The sequence below is a fragment of the Triticum aestivum genome, chromosome 5D (assembly GCF_018294505.1).
Source record: "Triticum aestivum cultivar Chinese Spring chromosome 5D, IWGSC CS RefSeq v2.1, whole genome shotgun sequence".
Lineage (NCBI taxonomy): Eukaryota > Viridiplantae > Streptophyta > Magnoliopsida > Poales > Poaceae > Triticum > Triticum aestivum.
In genome coordinates, this window is record NC_057808.1 from 318369108 (window position 1) to 318394710 (window position 25603).

Below are 25603 nucleotides of genomic sequence, written 5' to 3' on the forward strand. Positions count from 1 at the left end.
AATAAGATGCATAAAAGATAAACATCACACACAATCAAAATATGTGACATGATATGGCCATCATCATCTTGTGCCTTTGATCTCTATCTCCAAAGCACCGTCTTGATCTCCATCGTCACCGGCTTGACACCTTGATCTCCATTGCAGCGTCGTGGTCGTCTCGCCAACTATTGCTTCTACAACTACCGCTAACGCATAGTGATAAAGTAAAGCAATTACTAAAGGAAATATGCCCTAGAGTCAATAATAAAGTTGTTATTTATATTTCCTTATATCATGATAAATGCTTATTATTCATGCTAGAATTGTATAAACTTGAAACTTAGTACATGTGTGAATACATAGACACAACAGAGTGTCCCTAGTATGCCTCTACTAGACTACCTCGTTAATCAAAGATGGTTAAGTTTCCTAACCATAGACATGTGTTGTCATTTGATGAACAGGATCACATCATTAGAGAATGATGTGATGGACAAGACACATCCGTTAGCTTAGCATAATGATCGTTAAGTTTTATTGCTATTACTTTCTTCATGACTTATACATATTCCTTTGACTATGAGATTATACAACTCCCGAATACCGGAGGAACACCTTGTGTGCTATCAAACGTCACAATGTAACTGGGTGATTATAAAGATGCTCTACAGGTGTCTCCGAAGGTGTTTGTTGGGTTGGCATAGATCAAGATTAGGATTTGTCACTCCGAGTATCGGAGAGGTATCTCTGGGCCCTCTCAGTAATGCACATCACTATAAGCCTTGCAAGCAATGTGACTAATGAGTTAGTTGCGGGATGATGCATTACGGAACGAGAAAAGAGACTTGCCGGTAACGAGATTGAACTAGGTCTGATGATACCGACGATCGAATCTCGGGCAAGTAACATACCGATGACAAAGGGAATAACGTATGTTGTTATTGCAGTTTGACCGATAAATATCTTCGTAGAATATATAGGAACCAATATGAGCACCCAGGTTCCGCTATTAGTTATTGACTAGAGATGTGTCTCGGTCATGTCTACATAGTTCTCGAACCCGTAGGATCCGCACGCTTAACGTTCGATGACGATTTGTATTCTGAGTTATGTGTTTTGGTGACCGAAGTTTGTTCAGAGTCCCGAATGAGATCACGGACATGATGAGGAGTCTCGAAATGGTCGAGAGGTAAAGATTGATATATTGGAAGGTAGTATCCGGACACTGGAAGGGTTCCGGAGTGTATCGGGTACATACCGGAGTACCGGAGGGGTTACCGGAACCCCCCGGGGAAAGATATGGGCCATATGGGCCATACGAGGGAGGCTAACCAGCCCACAAGGGGCTGGTGCGCCCCCCACGAGGGAGGAGGCCGAATTCGTTTAGGGAAAGGGGGTGCCACCCCCCTTTCCTTCTCCTACTCCCTCTCCTTCCCCCTTTCCACCTCCATGAGAAGGAAAAGAAGGGGGGCCGAATCCTACTAGGACTAGGAGTCCTAGTAGGACTCCCCCCTTATGGCGCGCCCCCTAGGGCCGGCCTCCTCCCTCTCCCTCCTTTATATACATGGGCAGGGCACCCCTTGGAGACACATCAATTGTTCCAAGCCGTGTGCGGCGTCTCCCTCCATGGTTTACTCCTCCGGTCATATTCACGTAGTGCTTAGGTGAAGCCCTGCGCGTATCACATCACCATCACCGTCCCCATGCCGTCGTGCTGATGGAAATCTCCCTCGACCCTCTGCTAGATCAAGAGTTCGAGGGATGTCATCGAGCTGAACGTGTGTTGAACTCAGACGTGCCATACGTTCGGTACTAGATCGGTTGGATCGTGATTACGTTCGACTACATCAACTGCGTTAACCTAACGCTTCCGCTTTCGGTCTACGAGGGTACGTGGACACACTCTCCCCCTCTCGTTGCTATGCATCTCCTAGATAGATCTTGCGTGAGCGTAGCAAACTTTTGAAATTGCATGCTACGTTCCCCAACAATTACATGGCGTTTGCATTTCATACAATAAAAGCGACAACCATAAGGCTCGTGCCAGTTGCTGATAACTTTTACAAAACATGATCATCTCATACAATAATGTATATCACATCATGTCTTGGCCATATCACATCACAACATGCCCTGCAAAAACAAGTTAGACGTCCTCTACTTCGTTGTCGCAAGTTTTACGTGGCTGCTACGGGCTTCTAGTAAGAACCGTTCTTACCTATGCATCAAAACCACAACGGTGATTTATCAAGTTTGCTGTTTTAACCTTCAACAAGGACCGTCTGCAGTCAAATCCAATTCAACTAAAGTTGGAGAAACAGACACCCGCCAGTCACTGTTATGCAAAACTAGTTGCATGTTTGTCGGTGGAACCGGTCTCATGACCGTGGTCATGTAAGGTTGGTCCGGGCCGCTTCATCCAACAATACCGCCGAATCAAAATAAGACATTGGTGGTAACCAGTATGACGATCACCGCCCACAACTCTTTGTGTTCTACTCATGCATATCATCTACGCATAGACCTGGCTCGGATGCCACTGTTGGGAAATGTAGCATGAAAATTCAAAAAAAATCCTACGTCCATGCAAGATCTATCTAGGAGATGCATAGCAACGAGAGGGGGAGAGTTTGTCTACGTACCCTCGTAGACCGAAAGCGGAAGCGTTTGACAACGCGGTTGATGTAGTCGAACTTCTCGTTCCGACCGATCAAGCACCGAACGTACGGCACCTCCGAGTTCTGCACACGTTCAGCTCAATGACGTCCCTCGAAATCTTGATCCAGCAAAGTGTCTAGGGAGAGTTTCGTCAGCATGACGGCGCGGTGACTGTGATGGTGAAGTGATCCGCGTAGGGCTTCACCTAAGCACTTCGACAATATGACCTGATGTGTAAACCGTGGGGGGGGGGCGCCGCACACGGCTAACAATCGTTGTTGTATCTTCTAGCGGTGACCCCCTCATATATATAGGTTGGAGGGGAGGAGAGGTAGCCAAGAGGGCAGCCCAAGTAGGAGGAATCCTACTTGGGTGCCACCCAATTCGCCGCCCCCTTCCATATTCATCCGGAGGGGGGAGGAAGGAGGAGGGAGGAGAGAAGGAAGGGTGAGGCCGAATTGCTCCCCTTCCTTTCTCTCTTCCCCTCTTTCCTTCCCCCTTATTTCAGCCTACATGGGGCGCACCAGCACCCTAGGGCCTGTTCTGTCCCCTTCTTGGCCCATTAGGCCCATGTAGTTGCCGGGGCGATGCCCGGAACCGCTTCCGGTGACCCGATATGTACCCGATACCCCCGGAACACTTCCGGTGTCCGAATATCATCGTACAATATATGAATCTTTACCTCTCGACCATTTCGAGACTCCTCGTCATGTCTGTGATCTCATCCGGGGCTCCGAACAACATTCGGTCACCAAATCACATAACTCATATAATACAAAATCGTCATCAAACGTTAAGCGTGCGGACCCTACGGGTCCGAGAACTATGTAGACATGACCAAGACACCTCTATGGTTAATAACCAATAGCGGAACCTGGATGCTCATATTGGTTCCCACATATTCTACGCAGATCTTTATCGGTCGTACCGTAATGACAACATACGTTATTCCCTTTGTCATCGGTATGTTACTTGCCCGAGATTCGATCTCGGTATCTTCATACCTAGTTCAATCTCGTTACCGCCAAGTCTCTTTACTCACTTCGTAATACATCATCCCGCAACTAACTCATTAGTCACATTGCTTGCAAGGCTTATTATGATGTGCATTACCGAGAGGGCCCAGAGATACCTCTCCGATACTCGAAGTGACAAATCCTAATCTCGATCTATGCCAACCCAACAAACACCTTCGGAGATACCTGTAGAGCATCTTTATAATCACCCAGTTACATTGTGACGTTTGATAGCACACAAGGTATTCCTCTGGTCACCGGGAGTTGCATAATCTCATAGTCGAAGGAATATGTATTTGACATGAAGAAAGCAATAGCAATAAAATTGAACGATCAATATGCTAAGCTAACAGATGGGTCTTGTCCATCACATCATTTGCCTAATGATGTGATCCCGTTCATCAAATTACAACACATGTCTATGGTTAGGAAACTTAACCATCTTTGATCAACGAGCTAGTCTAGTAGAGGCTTACTAGGGACACGATGTTGTGCCTATGTATCCACACATGTATCAAGTTTCCGGTTAATACAATTCTTGTTGAGGAACATAGTATTTAAAAAAAAATCATACGATCACGCAAGATCTATCTAGGAGAAGCATAGCAACGAGCGTGGAGAGTGTGTCCACGTACCCTCGTAGACCGAAAGCGGAAGCGTTTAGTAACGCGGTTGATGTAGTCAAACGTTTTCGCGATCCAACCGATCAAGTACCGAACGCACGGCACCTCCGCGATCTGCACACCTTCAGCTCGGTGACGTCCCTCGAACTCTAGATCCAGCTGAGGCCGAGGGAGAGTTTCCCAGCACAATGGCATGGTGACGGTGATGATGAAGTTATCGACGCAGGGCTTCGCCTAAGCACTACGGCAATATGACCGAGGTGGAAAACTGTGGAGGGGGGCACCGCACACGGCTAAAGATCAACTGGTGTGTCTATGGGGTGCCCCCTCCCCCGTATATAAAGGAAAGAGGAGGGAAAGGCCGGCCGGCCCCTAGGGCGCGCCCCAAGAGGGGAATCCTAGCTACTAGGACTCCAATTCCTAGTAGGAATCCACCAAAAGGGAGATAGGGGGAAGGAAGGAAGAGGGGGAAGGGAAGGGAAGGAAAGGGGGTGCCGCCCCCTTCCCCTAGTCCAATTGGGACCCAGGGGGCTAGCCCCTCCTGGCCCTTCCTCTCTTCCCACTAAGGCCCATAGAGGCCCATTAGTTCTCCCGGGGTTCCGGCAACCCCTTCCGGCACTCCAGCTTTATCCGAAACTCTCCGGAACACTTCTGGTGTCCGAGTAACATTGTCCAATATATAAATCTTTATGTCTTGACCATTTCGAGACTCCTCGTCATGTCCTTGATCTCATCTGGAACTCCGAACAACCTTCGGTACATCAAATCACATAAACTCATAATACCAATTATCATCGAACGCTAAGCGTGCGGACCCTACGGGTTCGACAACTATGTAGACAAGACCGAGACACCTCTCTGGTCAATAATCAATAGCGGAGCCTGGATGCTCATATTGGTTCCTACATATTCTACGAAGATCTTTATCGGTCAAGCCGCAATGACAACATACGCCATTCCCTTTGTCATCGGTATGTTACTTTCCCGAGATTCGATCGTCGGTATCATCATACCTAATCGTTACCGGCAAGTCTCTTTAATCGTCATCGGTATGTAACTAACTCATTAGTCACATTGCTTGCAAGGCTTATAGTGATGTGCATTACCGAGAGGGCCCAGATATACCTCTCCGATAATCGGAGTGACAAATCCTAATCTTGATCTATGCCAACCCAACAAACACCATCGGAGACACCTGTAGAGCATCTTTATAATCACCCAGTTACATTGTGACGTTTGATAGCACACTAAGTGTTCTTCTGGTATTCGGGAGTTGCATAATTTCATAGTCATAGGAACATGTATAAGTCATGAAGAAAGCAATAGCAATAAACTAAACGATCATAGTGCTAAGCTAATGGATGGGTCTTGTCCATCACATCATTCTCTAATGATGTGATCCCGTTCATCAAATGACAACACATGTCTATGGCTAGGAAACTTAACCATCTTTGATTTACGAGCTAGTCTAGTAGAGGCATACTAGGGACACTCTGTTTGTCTATGTATTCACACATGTATTAAGTTTCTGGTTAATACAATTCTAGCATGAATAATAAACATTTATCATGATATAAGGAAATATAAATAACAACTTTATTATTGCCTCTAGGGCATATTTCCTTCAGTCTCCCACTTGCACTAGAGCCAATAATCTAGATTACATAGTAATGATTCTAACACCCATGGAGTCTTGGTGCTGATCATGTTTTGCTCGTGAGAGAGGCTTAGTCAACGGGTCTGCAACATTAAGGTCCGTATGTATCTTGCAAATTTCTATGTCTCCCTCCTTGACTTGATCGCGGATGGAATTGAAGCGTCTCTTGATGTGCTTGGTTCTCTTGTGAAATATGTATTCCTTTGCCAAGGCAATTGCACCTGTATTGTCACAAAAGATTTTCATTGGACCTGATGCACTAGGTATGATAACTAGATCGGATATGAACTCCTTCATCCAGACTCCTTCATTTGCTGCTTCCGAAGCAGCTATGTACTCCTCTTCACACGTAGATCCTGCCACGACGCTCTGCTTAGAACTACAGCAACCGACAGCTCCACCATTCAATATAAATATGTATCCGGTTTGTGACTTAGAGTTATCCGGATTAGTGTCAAAGCTTGCATCGACGTAACCATTTACGACGAGCTCTTTGTCACCTCCATAAATGAGAAACATATCCTTAGTCCTTTTCAGGTATTTCAGGATGTTCTTGACCGCTATCCAGTGATCCACTCCTGGATTACTTTGGTACCTCCCTGCTAAACTAATAGCAAGGCACACATCAGGTCTGGTACACAACATTGCATACATGATAGATCCTATGGCTGAAGCATAGGGAATGACTTTCATTCTCTCTCTATCTTCTGCAGTCGTCGGGCATTGAGTCTGACTCAACTTCACACCTTGTAACACAGGCAAGAACCCTTTCTTTGCTTGATCCATTTTGAACTTCTTCAAAACTTTATCAAGGTATGTGCTTTGTGAAAGTCCAATTAAGCGTTTGATCTATCTCTATAGATCTTGATGCCCAATATATAAGCAGCTTCACCGAGGTCTTTCATTGAAAAATTCTTATTCAAGTATCCTTTTATGCTATTCAGAAATTCAGTATCATTTCCGATCAATAATATGTCATCTACATATAAATCAGAAATGCTACACAGCTCCCACTCACTTTCTTGTAAATACAAGCTTCTCCAAAAGTCTGTATAAAACCATATGCTTTTATCACACTATCAAAGCGTATATTCCAACTCCAAGAGGCTTGCACCAGTCCATAAATGGATCGTTGGAGCTTGCACACTTTGTTAGCACCTTTTGGATCGACAAAACCTTCTGGTTGCATCATATACAACTCTTCTTTAAGATATCCATTAAGGAATGCAATTTTGACATCCATTTGCCAAATTTCATAATCATAAAATGCGGAAATTGCTAACATGATTCGGACAGACTTAAGCATCGCTACGGGTGAGAAGGTCTCATCGTAGTCAACTCCTTGAACTTGTCGAAAACCTTTTGCAACAAGTCGAGCATTGTAGACAGTAACATTACCGTCTGCGTCAGTCTTCTTCTTGAAGATCCATTTATTTTCTATGGCTTGCCGATCATCGGGCAAGTCAACCAAAGTCCACACTTTGTTCTCATACATGGATCCCATCTCAGATTTCATGGCCTCAAGCCATTTTGCGGAATCTGGGCTCATCATTGCTTCCTCATAGTTCGTAGGTTCGTCATGGTCAAGTAACATGACTTCCAGAATAGGATGACCGTACCACTCTGGTGTGGATCTTACTCTGGTTGACCTACGAGGTTCGGTAGTAACTTGATCAGAAGTTTCATGATCATCATCATTAGCTTCCTCACTAATTGGTGTAGGAATCACTGGAACTGATTTCTGTGATGAACTACTTTCCAATAAGGGAGCGGGTACAGTTAACTCATCAAGTTCTACTTTCCTCCCACTCACTTCTTTCGAGAGAAACTCCTTCTCTAGAAAGGATCCATTCTTAGCAACGAATATCTTGCCTTCGGATCTATGATAGAAGGCGTACCCAACAGTCTCCTTTGGGTGTCCTATGAAGACACATTTCTCCGATTTGGGTTCGAGCTTATCAGGTTGAAGCTTTTTCACATAAGCATTGCAGCCCCAAACTTTAAGAAATGACAACTTGGGTTTTTTGCCAAACCACGGTTCAAATGGTGTCGTCTAGACGGATTTAGATGGTGCCCTATTTAACGTGAATGCAGCCGTCTCTAAAGCATAACCCCAAAATGATAGCGGTAAATCAGTAAGAGGCATCATAGATCGCACCATATCTAATAAAGTACGATTATGATGTTCGGACACACCATTACGCTGTGGTGTTCCGGGTGGCGTGAGTTGCGAAACTATTCCGCATTGTTTCAAATGAAGACCAAACTCGTAACTCAAATATTCACCTCCATGATCAGATCATAGAAACTTTATTTTTTTTCTTGTTACGATGATTTTCCACTTCACTCTGAAATTCTTTCAACTTTTCAAATGTTTCAGACTTATGTTTCATCAAGTAGATATACCCATATCTGCTTAAATCATCTGTGAAGGTCAGAATATAACGATACCCGCCGCGAGCATCAACACTCATCGGACCACATACATCAATATGTATTATTTCCAATAAGTGTGTTGCTCGCTCCATTGTTCCGGAGAACGGAGTCTTAGTCATCTTGCCCATGAGGCATGGTTCGCAAGCATCAAGTGATTCATAATCAAGTGATTCCAAAAGCCCATCTGCATGGAGTTTCTTCATGCGCTTTACACCAATATGACATAAACGGTAGTGCCACAAATAAGTTGCGCTATCATTATTAAACTTATATATTTTGGCTTCAATACTATGAATATGTGTATCACTACTATCGTGATTTAGTAAAAATAGACCACTCATCAAGGGTGCATGACCATAGAAGATATTACTCATATAAATAGAACAACCATTATTCTCTGATTTAAATGAATAACCGTCTCGCATCAAACAAGATCCAGATATAATGTTCATGCTTAACACTGGCACCAAATAACAATCATTCAGGTCTAAAACTAATCCCAAAGTTAGATGTAGAGGTAGCGTGCCCACGGTGATCACATCGACTTTGGAACCATTTCCCACGCGCATCGTCACCTCGTCCTTAGCCAATCTTCGCTTAATCCGTAGCCCCTGTTTCGAGTTGCAAATATGAGCAATAGAACCAGTATCAAATACCCAGGCGCTACTACGAGCATTAGTAAGGTACACATCAATAACATGTATATCAAATATACCTTTCACTTTGCCATCCTTCTTATCCGCCAAATACTTGGGGTAGTTCCGCTTCCAGTGACCAGTCCCTTTGAAGTAGAAGCACTCAGTCTCAGGCTTAGGTCCAGACTTGGGCTTCTTCACTTGAGCAACAACTTGCTTTCCGTTCTTCTTGAAGTTCCCCTTCTTCCCTTTGCCCTTCTTCTTGAAACTGGTGGTCTTGTTGACCATCAACACTTGATGCTCCTTCTTGATTTCTACCTCCGCAGCCTTTAGCATTGCGAAGAGCTCAGGAATTGTCTTATCCATCCCTTGCATGTTATAGTTCATCACGAAGCTTTTGTAGCTTGGTGGCAGTGATTGAAGAACTCTTTCAATGACACTATCAACCGGAAGATTAACTCCCAGCTGAGTCAAGTGATTGTGGTACCCAGACATTCTGAGTATATGTTCACTGACAAAACTATTCTCTTCCATTTTGCAACTGTAGAACTTATTGGAGACTTCATATCTCTCAATCCGGGCATTTTCTTGAAATATTAACCTCAACTCCTGGAACATCTCATATGCTCCATGACTTTCAAAACTTTGTTGAAGTCCCGGTTCTAAGCCGTAAAGCATGGCACACTGAACTATCGAGTAGTCATCAACACGCGATTGTCAGGCATTTACAATTTCTGCAATTGCCGGCGCGGGTGGTACACCTAGCGGTGCTTCCAAGACGTAATTCTTCTGTGCAGCAATGAGGATAATCCTCAAGTTATGGACCCAGTCCGTGTAGTTGCTACCATCATGTTTCAACTTAGATTTCTCTAGGAAAACATTAAAATTCAACGGAACAGTAGCACGGGCCATTTATCTACAACAACGTAGACATGCAAAATACTATCAGCTACTAAGTTCATGATAAATTAAAGTTCAATTAATCATAATACTTAAGAACTCCCACTTAGATAGACATCCCTCTAATCATCTAAGTGATCACGTGATCCATATCAACTAAACCATGTCCGATCATCACGTGAGATGGAGTAGTTTTCAATGGTGAACATCACTATGTCGATCATATCTACTATATGATTCACGCTCGACCTTTCGGTCTCAGTGTTCCGAGGCCATATCTGCATATGCTAGACTCGTCAAGTTTAACCCGAGTATTCTGCGTGTGCAAAACTGGCTTGCACCCGTTGTATGTGAACATAGAGCTTATCACACCCGATCATCACATGGTGTGTCGGACGATGAACTGTCGCAACGGTGCATACTCAGGGAGAACACTTGTACCTTGAAATTTAGTGAGAGATCATCTTATAATGCTACTGCCATACTAAGCAAAATAAGATGCATAAAGGATAAACATCACATGCAATCAATATAAGTGATATGATATGGCCATCATCATCTTCTGCCTTTGATCTCCATCTCCAAAGCACCGTCATGATCACCATCGTCACCGGCTTAACACCTTGATCTCCATCGAAGCATCGTTGTCGTCTTCGCCAACTATTGCTTCTACGACTATTGCTACCGCTTAGTGATAAAGTAAAGAAATTACATGGCGATTGCATTTCATACAATAAAGCGACAACCATATGGCTCCTGCCAGTTGCCGATAACTGTTACAAAACATGATCATCTCATACAACAATTTATATATCATCACGTCTTGACCATATCACATCACAGCAAGCCCTGCAAAAACAAGTTAGACGTCCTCTACTTTGTTGTTGCAAATTTTACGTGGCTGCTACGGGCTTAGCAAGAACCGTTCTTACCTACGCATCAAAACCACAATGATTTTTTGTCAAGTGTGTTGTTTTAACCTTCAACAAGGACCGGGTGTAGTCACACTCGATTCAACTAAAGTTGGAGAAACAGACACCCACTAGCCACCTGTGTGCGAAGCACGTCGGTAGAACCGGTCTCATGAACGCGGTCATGTAATGTCGGTCTGGGCCGCTTCATCCAACAATACCGCTGAATCAAAGTATGACATGCTGGTAAGCAGTATAACTATTATCGCCCACAACTCTTTGTGTTCTCCTCGTGCATATAACATCTACGCATAGACCTGGCTTGGATGCCACTGCTGAGGAACGTAGTATTTCAAAAAAATCCTACGATCACGCAAGATCTATCTAGGAGAAGCATAGCAACGAGTAGGGAGAGTGTGTCCATGTACCCTCGTAGACCGAAAGCGGAAGCGTTTAGTAACGCGGTTGATGTAGTCGAACGTCTTCGCGATCCAACCAATCAAGTACCGAACGCAGGGAACCTCCTCAATCTGCACACGTTCAGCTTGGTGACGTCCCTCGAACTCTAGATCTAGCTGAGGCTGAGGGAGAGTTTCGCCAGCATGACGGCGTGGTGACGGTGATGATGAAGTTACCGACGTAGGGCTTCGCCTAAGCACTACGACAATATGACCGAGGTGGAAAACTGTTGAGGGGGGCACCGCACACGGCTAAAGATCAACTTGTGTGTCTATGGGGTGCCCCCCTCCCCCGTATATAAAGGAGAGAGGAGGGGAGGGCCGGTCCGCCCCTAGGGCACTCCCCAAGAGGGGAATCCTACTAGGACTCCAAGTCCTAGTAGGAATCCACCAAAAGGGAGAAAGGGGGAAGGGAAGGAAAGGGTGGCGTCGCCCCCTTCCCCTAGTCCAATTCGGACCCAAGGGGGGGCGCGGCCAGCCCCTCCTGGCCCTTCCTCTCTTCCCACTAAGGCCCATATAGGCCCATTAGTTCTCCCGGGGTTCCGGTAACCCCTTCCGGCACTCAGGCCGGTTTTATCCGAAACTCTCCGGAACACTTCCGGTGTCTGAATAACATGGTCCAATATATCAATCTTTATGTCTCAACCATTTCGAGACTCCTCGTCATGTCCGTGATCTCATCAAGAACTCCGAACAACCTTCGGTACATCAAATCACATAAACTCATAATACCAATCGTCATCGAATGTTAAGCGTGCGGACCCTACGGGTTCGAGCACTATGTAGACATGACCGAGACACCTCTCTTATCAATAACCAATAGCGGAACCTGGATGCTCATATTGGTTCCTACATATTCTACGAAGATCTTTATCGGTCAAACCGCACAACAACATGTTCCCTTTGTCGTCGGTATGTTACTTACCCGAGATTCGATCATCGGTATCATCATACCTAGTTCAATCTCGTTATCGGCAAGTCTCTTTACTCGTTCCGTAATGCATCATCCCGCAACTAACTCATTAGTCACATTGCTTGCAACACTTATAGTGATGTGCATTACCGAGAGGGCCCAGAGATACCTCTCCGACAATCGGAGTGACAAATCCTAATCTCGATCTATGCCAACTCAACAAACACCATCGGAGACACCTGTAGAGCATCTTTATAATCACCCAGTTACATTGTGACGTTTGATAGCACACTAAGTGTTCCTCCAGTATTCGGGAGTTGCATAATCTCATAGTCATAGGAACATGTATAAGTCATGAAGAAAGCAATAGCAATAAACTAAACGATCGTAGTGCTAAGCTAACGGATGGGTCTTGTCCATCACATCATTCTCTAATGATGTGATCCCGTTCATCAAATGACAACACATGTCTATGGCTAGGAAAATTAACCATCTTTGATTAACGAGCTAGTCTAGTAGAGGCATACTAGGGACACTCTGTTTGTCTATGTATTCACACATGTATTAAGTTTCCGGTTAATACAATTCTAGCATGAATAATAAACATTTATCATGATATAAGGAAATATAAATAAGAACTTTATTATTGCCTCTAGGGCATATTTCCTTCAATTCTAGCATGAATAATAAACATTTATCACGATGAAGAAATATAAATAACAACTTTATTATTGCCTCTAGGGCATATTTCCTTCAGAAAATGCGTGTATGTTGTTGCCACTAAGAATAAAAAGATATTTGCTTCTTTGAACGTGGGGTGAAGATAATATACTATCTACGTCATGTCATCATAGTTAATGTAATACTCTATTTTACTTAACAATTTGAGATGCATGTTGGATAGCGGTCTAGGGTGGAGCATTAGCTATAGATGCAGTTGGATAATGGTCTACAAATATTTGGACGTGATGCCTATATGGAATTATGCCATATAGATTCATACTGAGCTACAACTTAATTGATACAACTGTAATTTGTTCACCGCACCAAGTTATATTTTATTGGAGAGATTCCACTAGTGAAACTATTGGGCCCCATCCCATTCATCCCTATTGCTTTCAATCTCGATCAAAGACTCTTACAATTCTTTGCTTGTATTTCTTTTGCTACAATCAATACTTCCAAACACAAGTTGTTTTAATCCCCGTAACTGGCAAGGGTAGCAAGACTAACAATCTTACTAGTTTTGTTGGGGGACGAGGCAAGTTTGTATTTGTGTGTGCAGGTATTGATAATTGGTGGATATCAAGCTCCCCTACAAACCTTTGCACTTGGGGGCCCAACACCTACCTAGATTAGAGGATGCAAGGCTTTTCTGACGCTGTTGACAGGGAGTCTTTGATCACTACCATAGGTCCTACACTCATTGTATTTATTTCATTGTTATCTATCTTGCTTAGTTACTTTGTTTAGTTGTTTTCTTCCTTTTGTGGTTTCTAAAAAACTCAAAAAACACAAAAATATTTAAATCCCAGCAAGTTGTTACTTAGGCTTGAAATCATGTCTAATTTGCTCAAAACACCAAACTTTATGACTTCACAAGTAGTAATAATGATGATTTCATTACCACGCCTATTGCTCCACCAACCACTAGTACCGAATATTATGAAATTAAGCATGTTTTGTAGAACTTGGTAATGAAAGAACAATTCTTTGGTTCTTCTAGTGAAGATGCTGCTTTTCATTTAAATAATTTTGTTCAGCTATGTGTTATGCAAAAATATAAAGAAGTACAAGCTTATATTGTCAAGTTGAATCTTTTTTCGCTCTTTTTAAGAGCTAGGATAAAGCATGGTTGTTATCTCTGCCTAAGAATAATATTGATTCTTGGAATAAATGTAAGGATGTATTCATTGGTAAATATTATACTCCTACTAAAATTATTCAACTAAGGAATCTTATCATGAATTTTAAACAACTTGAGCATGATCATGTAACCCATGCGCGGGAAAGACTAAAAACAATGACTAAGAATTGTACTACACATGGTTTAAGTGAGTGGATGCTTCTGTAAAGTTTCTATGTTAGCCTTAACTTTATGTCAAGAAATCTGTTAGACTTGACTGCAGGTGGCACCTTTATGGCTGTAACCTTGGGGAATGCTACAAAGCTTCTTAATGAGATGACATCAAACTACACCCAATGGCACACTAAAGGCTCCAACAAGTAAGAAGATAAATTTTGTTGAAGAGATCTCTTGTCTTATTGAAAAGATCAATATGCTTGTGTCTATGCTTGCTTATAAACATGCTCCTTATTATCCTAAAGATGTTTCTATTGCTGCACTTGTTGAACAAAATAATGATCAAGTGGACGTGAACTTCATAAATAGAAACAATTTCAATAACAATACTTATAGGAACAATTTTGCTAATAATTGTGCTAGACTGTATCCTCAAAACTCTTATATGAATTCTTATGGTAATAAAAAAATATCTTCTGATTGGTAGCGTGTCGACCGGCTCCGTCTCCGTCGCTCGCTCCCTCCACAACTTCAGCTACAAGTAGTGTAGCTCCTCCGGTGCGATCGATCAGATCGATAGAATATCAAACGGCTCCATTTACAGTGGCGGGGGCAAGGCGATGACGGAAGGGGTGATGGTAGGTGTCGAGGGCTCTATGGCGATGGGGTGGATCCATGGCGGTGAGATCGAGCGGCGAAGGATCTACGGTGGAGCTCAATGTTCTTGTTGAGTGTCTATGTAACGGCAGACAAGGAGCTTTCACTTATGTTCATTGGTTATTGCGGTAAACCATTTCGCTTTGACCCCCTCCAATGAATAAAGCCACACGCGCATCCCGAGGTGCAGCTTCGTCCACATACTAGATCGATAACATACTTTTGGAGGGTGACAATCCCAACTTTTGGCGGGTGACAATCCCATTTAAACTCACGATTATTTTCACAATTTCAAAAAAAAGAAGGCTCGGGCATGAAATAAACCTAAGATTCCATTCACCTGCTTAAGCAAATGACTTATGTATCACCAAAGAAAGCCATGGGCAATGGTCATCGTTATTTGTCATTTGTAAATACAAGGCAAATACAAATGCAATACGAACATAATCATTTGCAGATAAGAAAACACCATTCAAATAGTTTACCTAACTTGTCAGTTGCATTTGGTTTTTGCCCAGTTATGGATCATTCATAAAACATGTTGTTCATAGATTGCTTGGCTACCATCGTTCTTTGCGTCAAGGACGCAACGAGTCATCTATTAATAAAATAGATGATAAGTCATGGTGATTCTTACCAAATCATACGACAAATGGATCCTATCTAGCTGAGAAATAACTATGTATCATTCACCTTACGTCCACATGTTGTTTTCACTCCGTTTGATATTTCCATGGGTCATTGGGTTGTTTCTTAGTTGCGGTTGTCAGTTCGGGTTTTTGTCTTTGCCTAGTTACACGCTTGCAATTGTGCACGAACGCGTCATGTGCAACTCATGCACATGTGATTAGTAGGGGGAAATCAGGCCAACACCAATTGCATACGTGTTGCAACAATTGCAATTGCGCAAGGATGTGTCGCATGCAACTAGCACATGTGCAACTAGTAGGAAAAAAACAGGTCGACACCAGTTGCAAACGTGTTGTGATGGGTGAATTGTGCATGGGTGCGTCACATGCAACTTGCGCACATGTGACTAGTGTGAAAGTTTGACCCCAGCTGCAGTCGCTTTGTGTCAGTGCAATTGTCGTGTTACAATACTTGAAGTTGTGTGTCTGGTGGTGGACATGCAACTAATCCTGACAACTCCACTCCCGACCCCAATTACAATCGCTTCGTGTCCATGCAGTTGCAGTCAGGTTACAATGCTTGCAATTGCATGTCTCATGGTGGACAAGCAATTGGCCCCGATAACTCCCCTTCAGACCCCATTTGCAATTGCTTTGTGCCCTTGCAGTCAGGTTACAACATTTGCAGTTGCATATGTAGTGGTGGACAATCGGCCCCAACAACTCCCCTCTCGACACCAGTTGTGCTCGTGCAATTGCAGTCGAGTTACAGTGTTTGTAGTTGCATGTCTGATGGTTGACCATGCAACTACCCAACAAACCCCCCCCCCCCCCCCCCCCCCTCACGACCCGAGTTGAGTTCGCACCCTATCCCGACTCCTATTGCAGTCGTTTTATGACCATACAATTGCAGTTGGGTTACAACGTTTACAGTTACTTGTCTAGTGGTAGAAGGCATGCAGCTAGCACATTTATGGGTATATGTGTCATAAAAAGTAAGAAAAAACAATGAGATCACATACTTTTGTTCCTCGTACAAACAAAAAATAAAAACAGACCACACTGCAAAAAGAATTAGACACAACAACAAAAAATACAAGCTCAGTCCATAGCCACACACAAAACAGATAATGGGTCGCCCAACAGCACAGCACAAATCTTCGCGCATTCCAGATCAGACAGTGCATAAAAAAACTCATCTAGAATTCCAAAAAGAAAACAGCTTGTGCGGTTACATAGCAAGAATAAGGTCAACCACTACCCTGCGGCCTATCAGATTTTGCTCCACAAATAACAGATGTGATATATGTTATACATTGTACAGAAAAAAAATGGTCTTACAATAATTTGCAGTGTCTGTTCCTTTGCATGTTCATGTGCAAGATATAAATACATGTTGTATTTTCTGCTACGATTCCCAAAGCGGAAGGGATGAAGAGCTAGCCAGAGTCATCAATTCATATCTCCTCTAGGCTTTTAGAAGGTAGTATACGGAAGGAACAGCCACTACCAAACTAAACATGTGCCTTGAATGTCCACAATAAACCGCAGAAGAGGAGTCAGATACTTCCGCCGTAAATCATCTTCATTGAGTGTATCACACACAGATACAACGTGTTGATGTGAAGCAACTGCATCTCCGTTTCATATATATGTGGCTGTTCCAGAATATCTCAGTAAGGATACTGAAGATAGAATGAAAAATTGGTGAAACACCGGTAATAACACTGAAGTACAGCAGAGGAAAAACGTCATGTCATAGCATAAGGTGTAAAATCTCATACCAGCCAAGCACAGAGCTAACCTCAACATGTTAGGAGAGGCTAGGTGACGTACGGATAATCCCTGTAGCCGAATAAGACGATGCATATTCTTCTATATTCTCCAACCTGAAAATATTGATAGTGTTAGAGAAGCTAGTCTCCGTGAAAGCCATCCAAAGGTATCCAGATTGACGTTTTGTTTTGATAAAAGGCTAAAAGCATACCTGTACAGATAATTGACCATGATACCTCCACTTTGTTCAATGCCCTTCTCGGATTGGTCGGCCATCCAGTTTAATCTCTCAACCATCTACCACAAAATAAAAGTGGTGTTCAGCTGTTATGTAATGCCCACTGAATTGTTTCAAACAGCTACTCCTTGAAACTCAATATAATTAAGCCCAAAGTTCATAGGGAGAAACGCAACAGTACATCACGTTAGAAAACGAAATTACAACGTGGTTCTGGGACAAGCATTGGAATTTTAATTTCAGGTAGAAGACCAAAGAAAAAACAATCTGGTTTCTTAAGTCTGAGCCCAGCACAGCCACATCCAATACTCAGGATCAATATTGAAAGTTAAAACTGAATGGGGTGACAGTGGGTATCTTACTGCTCCATTTTGCAAGTGAAAATTAGCAACAGCATCTAGAGCTTTTCCTCGTATTTTCTCTCTGGTAAGATACCTATACACCATATGAGAAGGCTGTCAGCTTCTGCAATTGATAACATATAATGTTCCATCCATTCAGAGAATGAATAGTGTTAAACTCCAATCGTTGGTAACATTCCCAAATTCCAATGTGTCTTTTTACATACCTTGTACACAAACGCATAAGAGGAGATTTCAGCGCAGCAGATAATTTGTCAGACTTTACCCATTGACTTGATTTCAGTATATCTTGCAAAAGTTCAATTCCTTGTTTACCGTTGATTTGATCGCTGCAGTAACAGTAAGAGCACAAATGACAATAAATCAAGAAGTGATCCTTTACCCTATTCATTTTTAAAATGAATAGCCTAAATATTCACAGCAGAATTTTAAAATTAAGATACCCACTTTCTTCAGCAATTCAAAGTATATGAAAGAAAGTACAAAGATCATGGGCACTAACTTCCCAAAAGAACAAAATAAAGTATTTCAGAAAAGGCTACATGTATAGAAGCCTTAGAAGGTGAAACTGGGTCAAGTGAAATTCGCCATTTTTTTTCTTAAATGGAACATACATGGCACTGTGTATCATCTTCTCTTCCTCCGGGAAAAGGATGGATTCTCTGAAAGTAGAACTAGCACCTTCTATCAAATTGCCCTCTTGCATCTCTGTCTCTGCTAATTTTATTTGAGAGGCCAACTTAGCGAGAAGCCATTGCATGAAACCAGGTATCGGGCTAAGAGTAGCAAAAATCTGTAAAAAAAATACCAACAAATAAATACATAAAATTAGATGTATCAGTAAACATAGCTATAATAAACTTTCTTCGCATGATGAATTATGCATTTATAATTGACGCTACACCCAGAGAAGCATGCAGTTTATTGCATTTCCAGACAACAATGATCGAGATATTAGAAGCAGTACCTGTACGGAAGGCATATCTTTTCTCAACATGTCAATGACACGCTTGAGTAGAAACTTTCCCAGATTAATACCTGATAAGCCTGGCTGACAACAGCAATAGACAATCAGTTCGTAGGTGCGAGTTTGTCACTCAAGCTAGCACAATACTTCCCTTGGTATTTATAATCCTTAAAAACTTTGTTTACCTGGGTTGACGATATTGAGTAAAACAGTGCACATTTAGCTTCACATTCAGCGATTGGAGGGACATCCAACAAAACTTCCTGATATGACAAGAGAACATAAGGTGCAAAGAAGTAGAGTAGAGCACCCATTTATTAAAAGAAATCATCCAAACTATATTAACCTGTATAGATGTGGCCATATCTTTGAGGAGAGCAACTTCGATGAAAATCAGGGGCTCCCCTAGTGTTAATGAAGACAGTAATAGCACTCAGCCAAAGTTACTAAGGGATCTAAAACCATCATCCTAGAAACTGTGAATCACTCTGTTTATAATACTGTGAAAATATGTTCATTTTATCCCTAAGAAAATTTCAAACATGTGCAGGCAATACCACTGATATTGTGCAACCTAAATATCAACTCTTGGTACAACATCTGGTCATGCGTGGTCAAAATTTATAAGTTTCAGTTGTAGCATCAGCAGTAATAGTCCCAATGTGCAAAAATCACAATCAGAAACAAAATGTCCCAACTAACCTGGTATCGCAGGATGGAAGTAACCAAAACAACGTCGGCCCACACCCAGCCTTCTCTTCAAGTCTATCAGATTCCTGATTGGATGCACAGCCTGAAAAAAAAAAGAGAACAAAATCATCAGCAAAACCACAAGAGAGCACATTGAACAATTTAATGGTGAGTCAAACACAGACTTCATAAGCCACAATCTTCTCCAGCAAGGAGGCAGGATCATCCCAGGTTATCTGGTGGAGTGCCAGTGCCGCTGGGCTGAGCCACGTCACGAGCTTCTCCTTCAAGTACCCATCCAATGCACGCAGCACTGGAGCATTCTCCTCCCTGCGTTGCATTCAATTAGACCAGAGAACCAGGAAGGGGACATCTCGGTTAAGCACCCTAATGTCCCCAGTATCAGGCAGTAACGGCAACAGCAAGGTGTCAATGTCAATGCCAATCTCACCCCAGCAAGGCGAGGAGATCGGCTCGGATGACCGCCAGGAGCTTGAGCCCGCCAGGCTGCGCGTTCATGGCCTCGAGGAACCCGGCGTACTTGGGCCGGAGCGCGTCCCGGAGCCCCCTCTCCATACGGTACAAAGCCGATGCGGCGCCGCCCTCCTCTCTCTCCGCCCCCGGCTGCTCGCCCCCACCCTCCCCGGTGGCAGAGACGCTCACGTACTGGCGCATGAGGTCGCGAACCCGCGCGCGGGGCACGTCGTAGTCTGTGGCGAGGGATCGGAGGATCTCGTGGCGGCCGCCTCGGTCGAGGGAGCGGTACCCGTCGGAGAAGCACTCGAGGGCGGCGGGAGGCGGGGAGGCCGCGCCGATTGAGGCGTGGAGCCAGTGGCGGACGGAGGAGGCGGCGGCGGGCCGGGCACTGGGGTCGGGCTCGGGGCTGGCGGGGGGTGACGGAGCGGGCGGCGGCGAGGGGATAGAGTCCGGGTGCATCCTGGCACGGAGCAGGACGGCGAGGGATTTCGGGGTGTGGCTCCTGGTCATGCGATGCGATCGGGGCTGCCGCCACCGGCGATGGAAGGAAGATAGATGTAGTCAGGAAGGGCGGTGTCACCGGCGCGCGCGCCGACGGAGGTTGCGAACCGGGAGGTTTGGAGAGGACGGACGGTGGCGGTGCGCCAACTATGCGGTTGGGTTCAGCCGGTCAGTCGTCACCAAAACAGTACGTGGTACAGTTGGTGTAAAGTTGAGGGCATTTAGGGCAACTTCAACAACAAATAATAAGTGTACAGTCCCTCTCTTAGAAGGTAACATCTCTACGTCTCGTTCTCAGAGGCTTGTTTTTTCTTAAGGGTGATTACAATGTAGTTGAACCCTTGCCAAGGAGGAGGAGGGTGGCTTATATAGAGTGCGTCGCGGCCTCTTTACTCCGACGTTACAAGGGTGGTTTAATGGTTATAACTACGGCAGTTACAAGTGTTGATAGCCACAACTACAGTAGTTACAGGTAACGGTAGCCATGACTATGCTTTAAGCCTGACTTAAGACTACTCGACCGTTGCAGCTCCCATGTCGCCCTTGCGCCTCCCTTGTCTGAGTGATGATGGCAGGGCCGATTGGAGGGAAGACGTCTGAGTGCCGTCGGTGTATCCGAGTGGATTTCTTGCAATGCACATCCGAATGCGTCTGTGGTCCAGGGACCTATCAATGATGGTGTGGGAACCCGGGTTGACCTTAGATGTCAGGTCCTTGACCCCACCAGTAGTAGGTGACCCATCATTAGCCCCCGAATCGATTGAGGTTCCGCAGGATGGGTGATTTGAGTCTTTGGACTGGTCCGAGTGATTCGGGTCACTCGGCATCCAGTATCAATTGGTTATCCTTGAGTGAAACCACGACGAATTCTGGACTAAAGGTTTTCCGAGTGATCGGACAATGTTGATCGTTGGTCAAAACTTAGTGGCATTCATGTGTCTCTCGGGAGAGATAGACTTGTGGTCCGAGTGGGGACATACCATAAAAATCCGAGTGGCGATGCCGGCGTGTGGGCTGAATCCCCGGAGAGAAGCCACTCCGTATCCCAGGGGAATGTCAGCGCGGGCCAGCTCTGGGTCTAAATTTATGAGGCTTGCGCCTTGGAGCCTAGTAATAGGGACAAGTCAACCCATGGAGGGATGCCAAGCTCATCCCATTGCGATCTTGAAGATGACTTCAATCGAGTGTTTTACGTGTCCGAGCGCACGGTGACCCTGGAGGGCGGTTAGTCGGGCTGACTGGTGTCCTTTAGGAAAGGAGCGGTGAGCAATCAATCGGGTTGATTTCCTATAGAAATTTTGGGATTCGAAATTGAGTGTGCGGGCACGGAAGCAGTAATGTCGTGGCTTTGTGGGAAAAGCGGGGCACGACTCCTCAATTTTTGTCCCGGAAATCCACCACGTGTCGCAGTTAACCTGCGCGCGCGGCCGCCGCGTGTGCCGTTGATTAAGAGATCTGTGGCTGAGGACTCGCGGTGAGATCTTCACCCGCGGTATAAAAGATTCAGAGAGTTAGGGTAAACCCAGATCCCCTTTTTCCCCCGCACACGTCGCACTCCATCCTCTTCGCCTCAGCATTCAGCTCGTGCGCCAGCTCGAGTCGAATGGCTAAGGACTCTACCACCAAGCTGGAGAAGGTGTGAAAGTGCAATTATCCCTGGGTGATTTTGGTAATTCCTAACAACATATAGCTCATTGAACTAATGCTCTTTCAAGATGATCATTTCAGAAAGTTCAATGATTGGCACGACATGGACTAGGAATGTGGACCCCTCAAAATGCTAAGGACACATATTGGCTCAAGCTAAAGAATCTACCTTTTTCATTTAGTGATCCAAGATCACATTGAGCCATAGGAAAAGCCAATACTATTAAAAGGGGATGTGGTGTTGCTTAATGGATTGCTTGCTCAAAATGCTTAGTGATATGCTCCAAAAGCCCTCAACCACTTTCTCATATCCACACATGTCCCAAACCAAAAGTCAAACTCGGCCCCACCGAAATGATCTATCCGGCGCCACCGAGTTCATTTGACATAGACACTACTAGAAACCCTAGTCAGTTCGGTCTCACCGATAGGGATCTCGGTGTCACCGAGATGGGATTGCAAACTCTCTGTTTCCCTTCGAAACGTTTCGGTCCAACCGAGATGAGCGATCGGTCCCACCGAGTTCACAATGCAAACTCTTTGTTTCCCTTTCGTAACGTTTTGGTCTCACCGAAATGAATGATTCGGTCCCACCGAGTTTGCCTGACCAACTCTCTGTTTGCCTATTACAGAAATCGGTCCTACCGAGTTTATGTGATCGGTCTCACCGAGATTACATTATGCCCTAACCCTAATGAAATCGGTCCCACCGAGTTGGCATGTCGGTCCCACCGAAAAGCCTAACGTTCACATTTTGAACTAAATCGGTCTGACCGAGTTTCATGATTCGGTCCCACCGACTTTGGTAAATTGTGTGTAACGGTTAGATTTTGTGTGGAGGCTATAAATAACCCTCCACCCACTCTTCATTCATGGAGAAAGTCATCAGAACGTGCCTACACTTCCAGCATACATTTTCTGAGAGAGAACCACCTACTCATGTGTTGAGACCAAGATATTCCATTCCAACCACAAGAATCTTGATCTCTAGCCTTCCCCAAGTTGCTTTCCGCTCAAATCATCTTTCCACCAAATCCAAATCTGTGAGAGAGAGTTGAGTGTTGGGGAGACTATCATTTGAAGCACAAGAGCAAGGAGTTCATCATCAACACACCATCTATTACCTTTTGGAGAGTGGTGTCTCCTAGATTGGTTAGGTGTCACTTGGGAGCCTCTGACAAGATTGTGGAGTTGAACCAAGGAGTTTGTACAGGCAAAGAGATCGCCTACTTCGTGAAGATCTACCCTAGTGAGGCAAGTCCTTCGTGGGCGATGGCCATGGTGGGATAGACAAGGTTGCTTCTTTGTGGACCCTTCATGGGTGGAGCCCTTCGTGGACTCGCGCAACCGCTACCCTTCGTGGGTTGAAGTCTTCATCAACGTGGATGTACGACAGCACCACCTATCGGAACCACGCCAAAAATCTCCGTGTCTACATTGCGTTTGCTCCCTCCAAACTCCTCCCTTTACCTTCATATGCAAATGTTTTACATTCCGCTGCTATACTCTTAGACTTGCATGTGTAGGTTGATTGCTTGACTTGTGCTAAGTTGCTAAAATCTGCCAAGACTTAAAATTGGGAAAAGGCTAGATTTTTATTTGGTCAAGTAGTCTAATCACCCCCCCCCCTCTAGACATACTTTCGATCCTACAAGTGGTATCAGAGCTTTGGTTTCCATTTGCCTTGATTTCCATTGCTTTTGGTGATCATAGCCTTGGTTTCACAACCTAGGAGAGTATGGCGTCTAGCGAGGGAAATTACCACCGTAGAGGTCCTTACTTTGATGGTACTAATTTTGCTAGTTGGAAGCATAAGATGAAAATGCATATTCTTGGACATAACCCGCCGTTTGGGCTATTGTGTGTATTGGCTTGCAAGGTGAATTCTTTGATGGGAGAGAACCAAACCATGAAGCTACCGCGGAAGAGTTGAAGATGCTGCAATACAACGCTCAAGCTTGCGATATCCGCTTCAACGGATTGTGCCCCGAAGAATTCAACAAAATCAGATGTCTTGAGAATGCAAAGGAAATTTGGGATACTTTGATAGATATGCACGAGGATACCGACTCCGTCAAGGAATCCAAATTGGTTGTGCTTCAAAGTTAACTTGACAAGTTCAAAATGAAGGATGGTGAAGGTGTCATTGATTGTACTCTAGGCTTGCTCTCGTCACAAATGAGATTGCCGGCTTAGGAAGTGAAGAGATGACCGATAGATTCATCATCAAGAAGATCCTAAGAGCCTTGGATGGAAAATATGATACCGTGTGCACATTGATCCAAATGATGCCCAATTACAAAGATCTCAAGCCAACGAAAGTGATTGGAAGAATTGTTGCTCATGAGATGTCACTCAAGGATAAAGAAGAGCTTCACAACAAGTCAAGTGGTGCTTACAAAGCCTCATGTGATGTTCCTACATCATCAAGTGAGAAACAAACCTTCAATGAGGAATTGAGCCTAATGGTGAAGAACTTCAACAAGTTCTACGAGAGTAGAAGCAAGGAAAGAAGTTCCAAGTCAAGGTCCTACAATGACAAAAGATCTTCGAGTCGTGAGCGTAATTGCTACAATTGTGGAAGACCCGGACACTACTCCAATGAGTGTACGGCTCCCTACAAAAGAAGAGAAGATTCACCCAAAAGGAGAAGTAGAAGAGAAGAATCACCTCCAAGAGAGAGAAGGGGTAGAGATGATCGTTATGAACGAAGAACCTCTGGGAGAAGCAAGGATTTGGAAAGGAAGGACAAATCATCAAAGAGCTACACAAAACGAAGAAATCAAGCTCACGTTGGTGAATGGGTATCCGGCTCCGACTCCGACCATCACTCCGAAAGAAGTTATCACTCCGACTCCGAATGTACTCAAGATGAAGGTGTTGCCGGTCTAGCACTTGTGTCAACCAACTCCTATGACATATTTGACTCGCCAAATGAAGGAATTGGAAGATGCTTCATGGCTAAAGGCCCAAAGGTATCACACCCCGAGTATGTTGATTTCAATAGTGATGAAGATGATTTGCTAGGTGATGATGATTTACTTGTTGACAACTCTAGTGATGAAAACTATGATGAACTTGCTATCGATCATGCTAATCAAGATAAAACGAATGATGATGATAAGAAGGAGATTGAGCGTCTAACTAAAGAACTAAACACTCTTAAATTAGCTCATGAAACTACCTTGGAAGATCATTGAGAACTTTTAAAGACTCATGAGAAGCTATGCTTTGAAAAGCTCAGCCCTGAGCAAGAGCATGGGTTCTTAAAGGCAATCAATGATGATCTTCGCAAGAAAAGTTCTTCTTACATTGCCAAGCGTTTACTCTTGTCTACTTACATGCCACAAGTAAAATCTAGCAACAAGAGTAAGAAAGATTCTTCTTCTAGTAGTAACAATAATCATGTTAAATCCAATATTGTTGCTTCTAGTAGTTCTCTTGATT

At 44.1% G+C, this 25603-nt stretch overlaps 1 protein-coding gene across 5 annotated transcripts; it reads right to left on the reverse strand.

Moving 5' to 3' along the window:
• Positions 1-16685: 16685 nt before the first annotated feature.
• LOC123121447 (malonyl-CoA decarboxylase, mitochondrial) lies at positions 16686-20688 on the reverse strand. Of its 5 annotated transcripts, none has more exons than XM_044541430.1 (12): positions 19983-20688; positions 19717-19861; positions 19544-19634; positions 19188-19246; positions 19027-19104; positions 18842-18925; positions 18489-18667; positions 18081-18203; positions 17875-17947; positions 17486-17571; positions 17303-17387; positions 16686-17156 (listed from the first exon to the last, which is right to left on the reverse strand). In XM_044541430.1, the coding sequence occupies exons 1-11, from the start codon at positions 20516-20518 to the stop codon at positions 17312-17314; spliced, it is 1530 nt and encodes a 509-aa protein (XP_044397365.1). In that variant the 5' UTR covers positions 20519-20688; the 3' UTR covers positions 16686-17156; positions 17303-17311. The 5 variants fall into 5 exon arrangements, with proteins under 5 accessions (XP_044397365.1, XP_044397364.1, XP_044397363.1 ...); XM_044541429.1 differs by having other exon boundaries at positions 16686-17183; XM_044541428.1 differs by having other exon boundaries at positions 16686-17225.
• Positions 20689-25603: the final 4915 nt, after the last annotated feature.

Bases quoted from the DNA above. Each gene is read 5' to 3' on its own strand.
- LOC123121447 (XM_044541430.1), bottom strand. From the start codon at position 20,518: ATGACCAGGAGCCACACCCCGAAATCCCTCGCCGTCCTGCTCCGTGCC. The intron at 17,572-17,874 runs GTAAGATACCCA...ATTTTGTGGTAG, and splicing joins TTCACTTGCAAAATGGAGCA to ATGGTTGAGAGATTAAACTG. The intron at 17,388-17,485 runs GTATGCTTTTAG...CAATATTTTCAG, and splicing joins ATGGTCAATTATCTGTACAG to GTTGGAGAATATAGAAGAAT.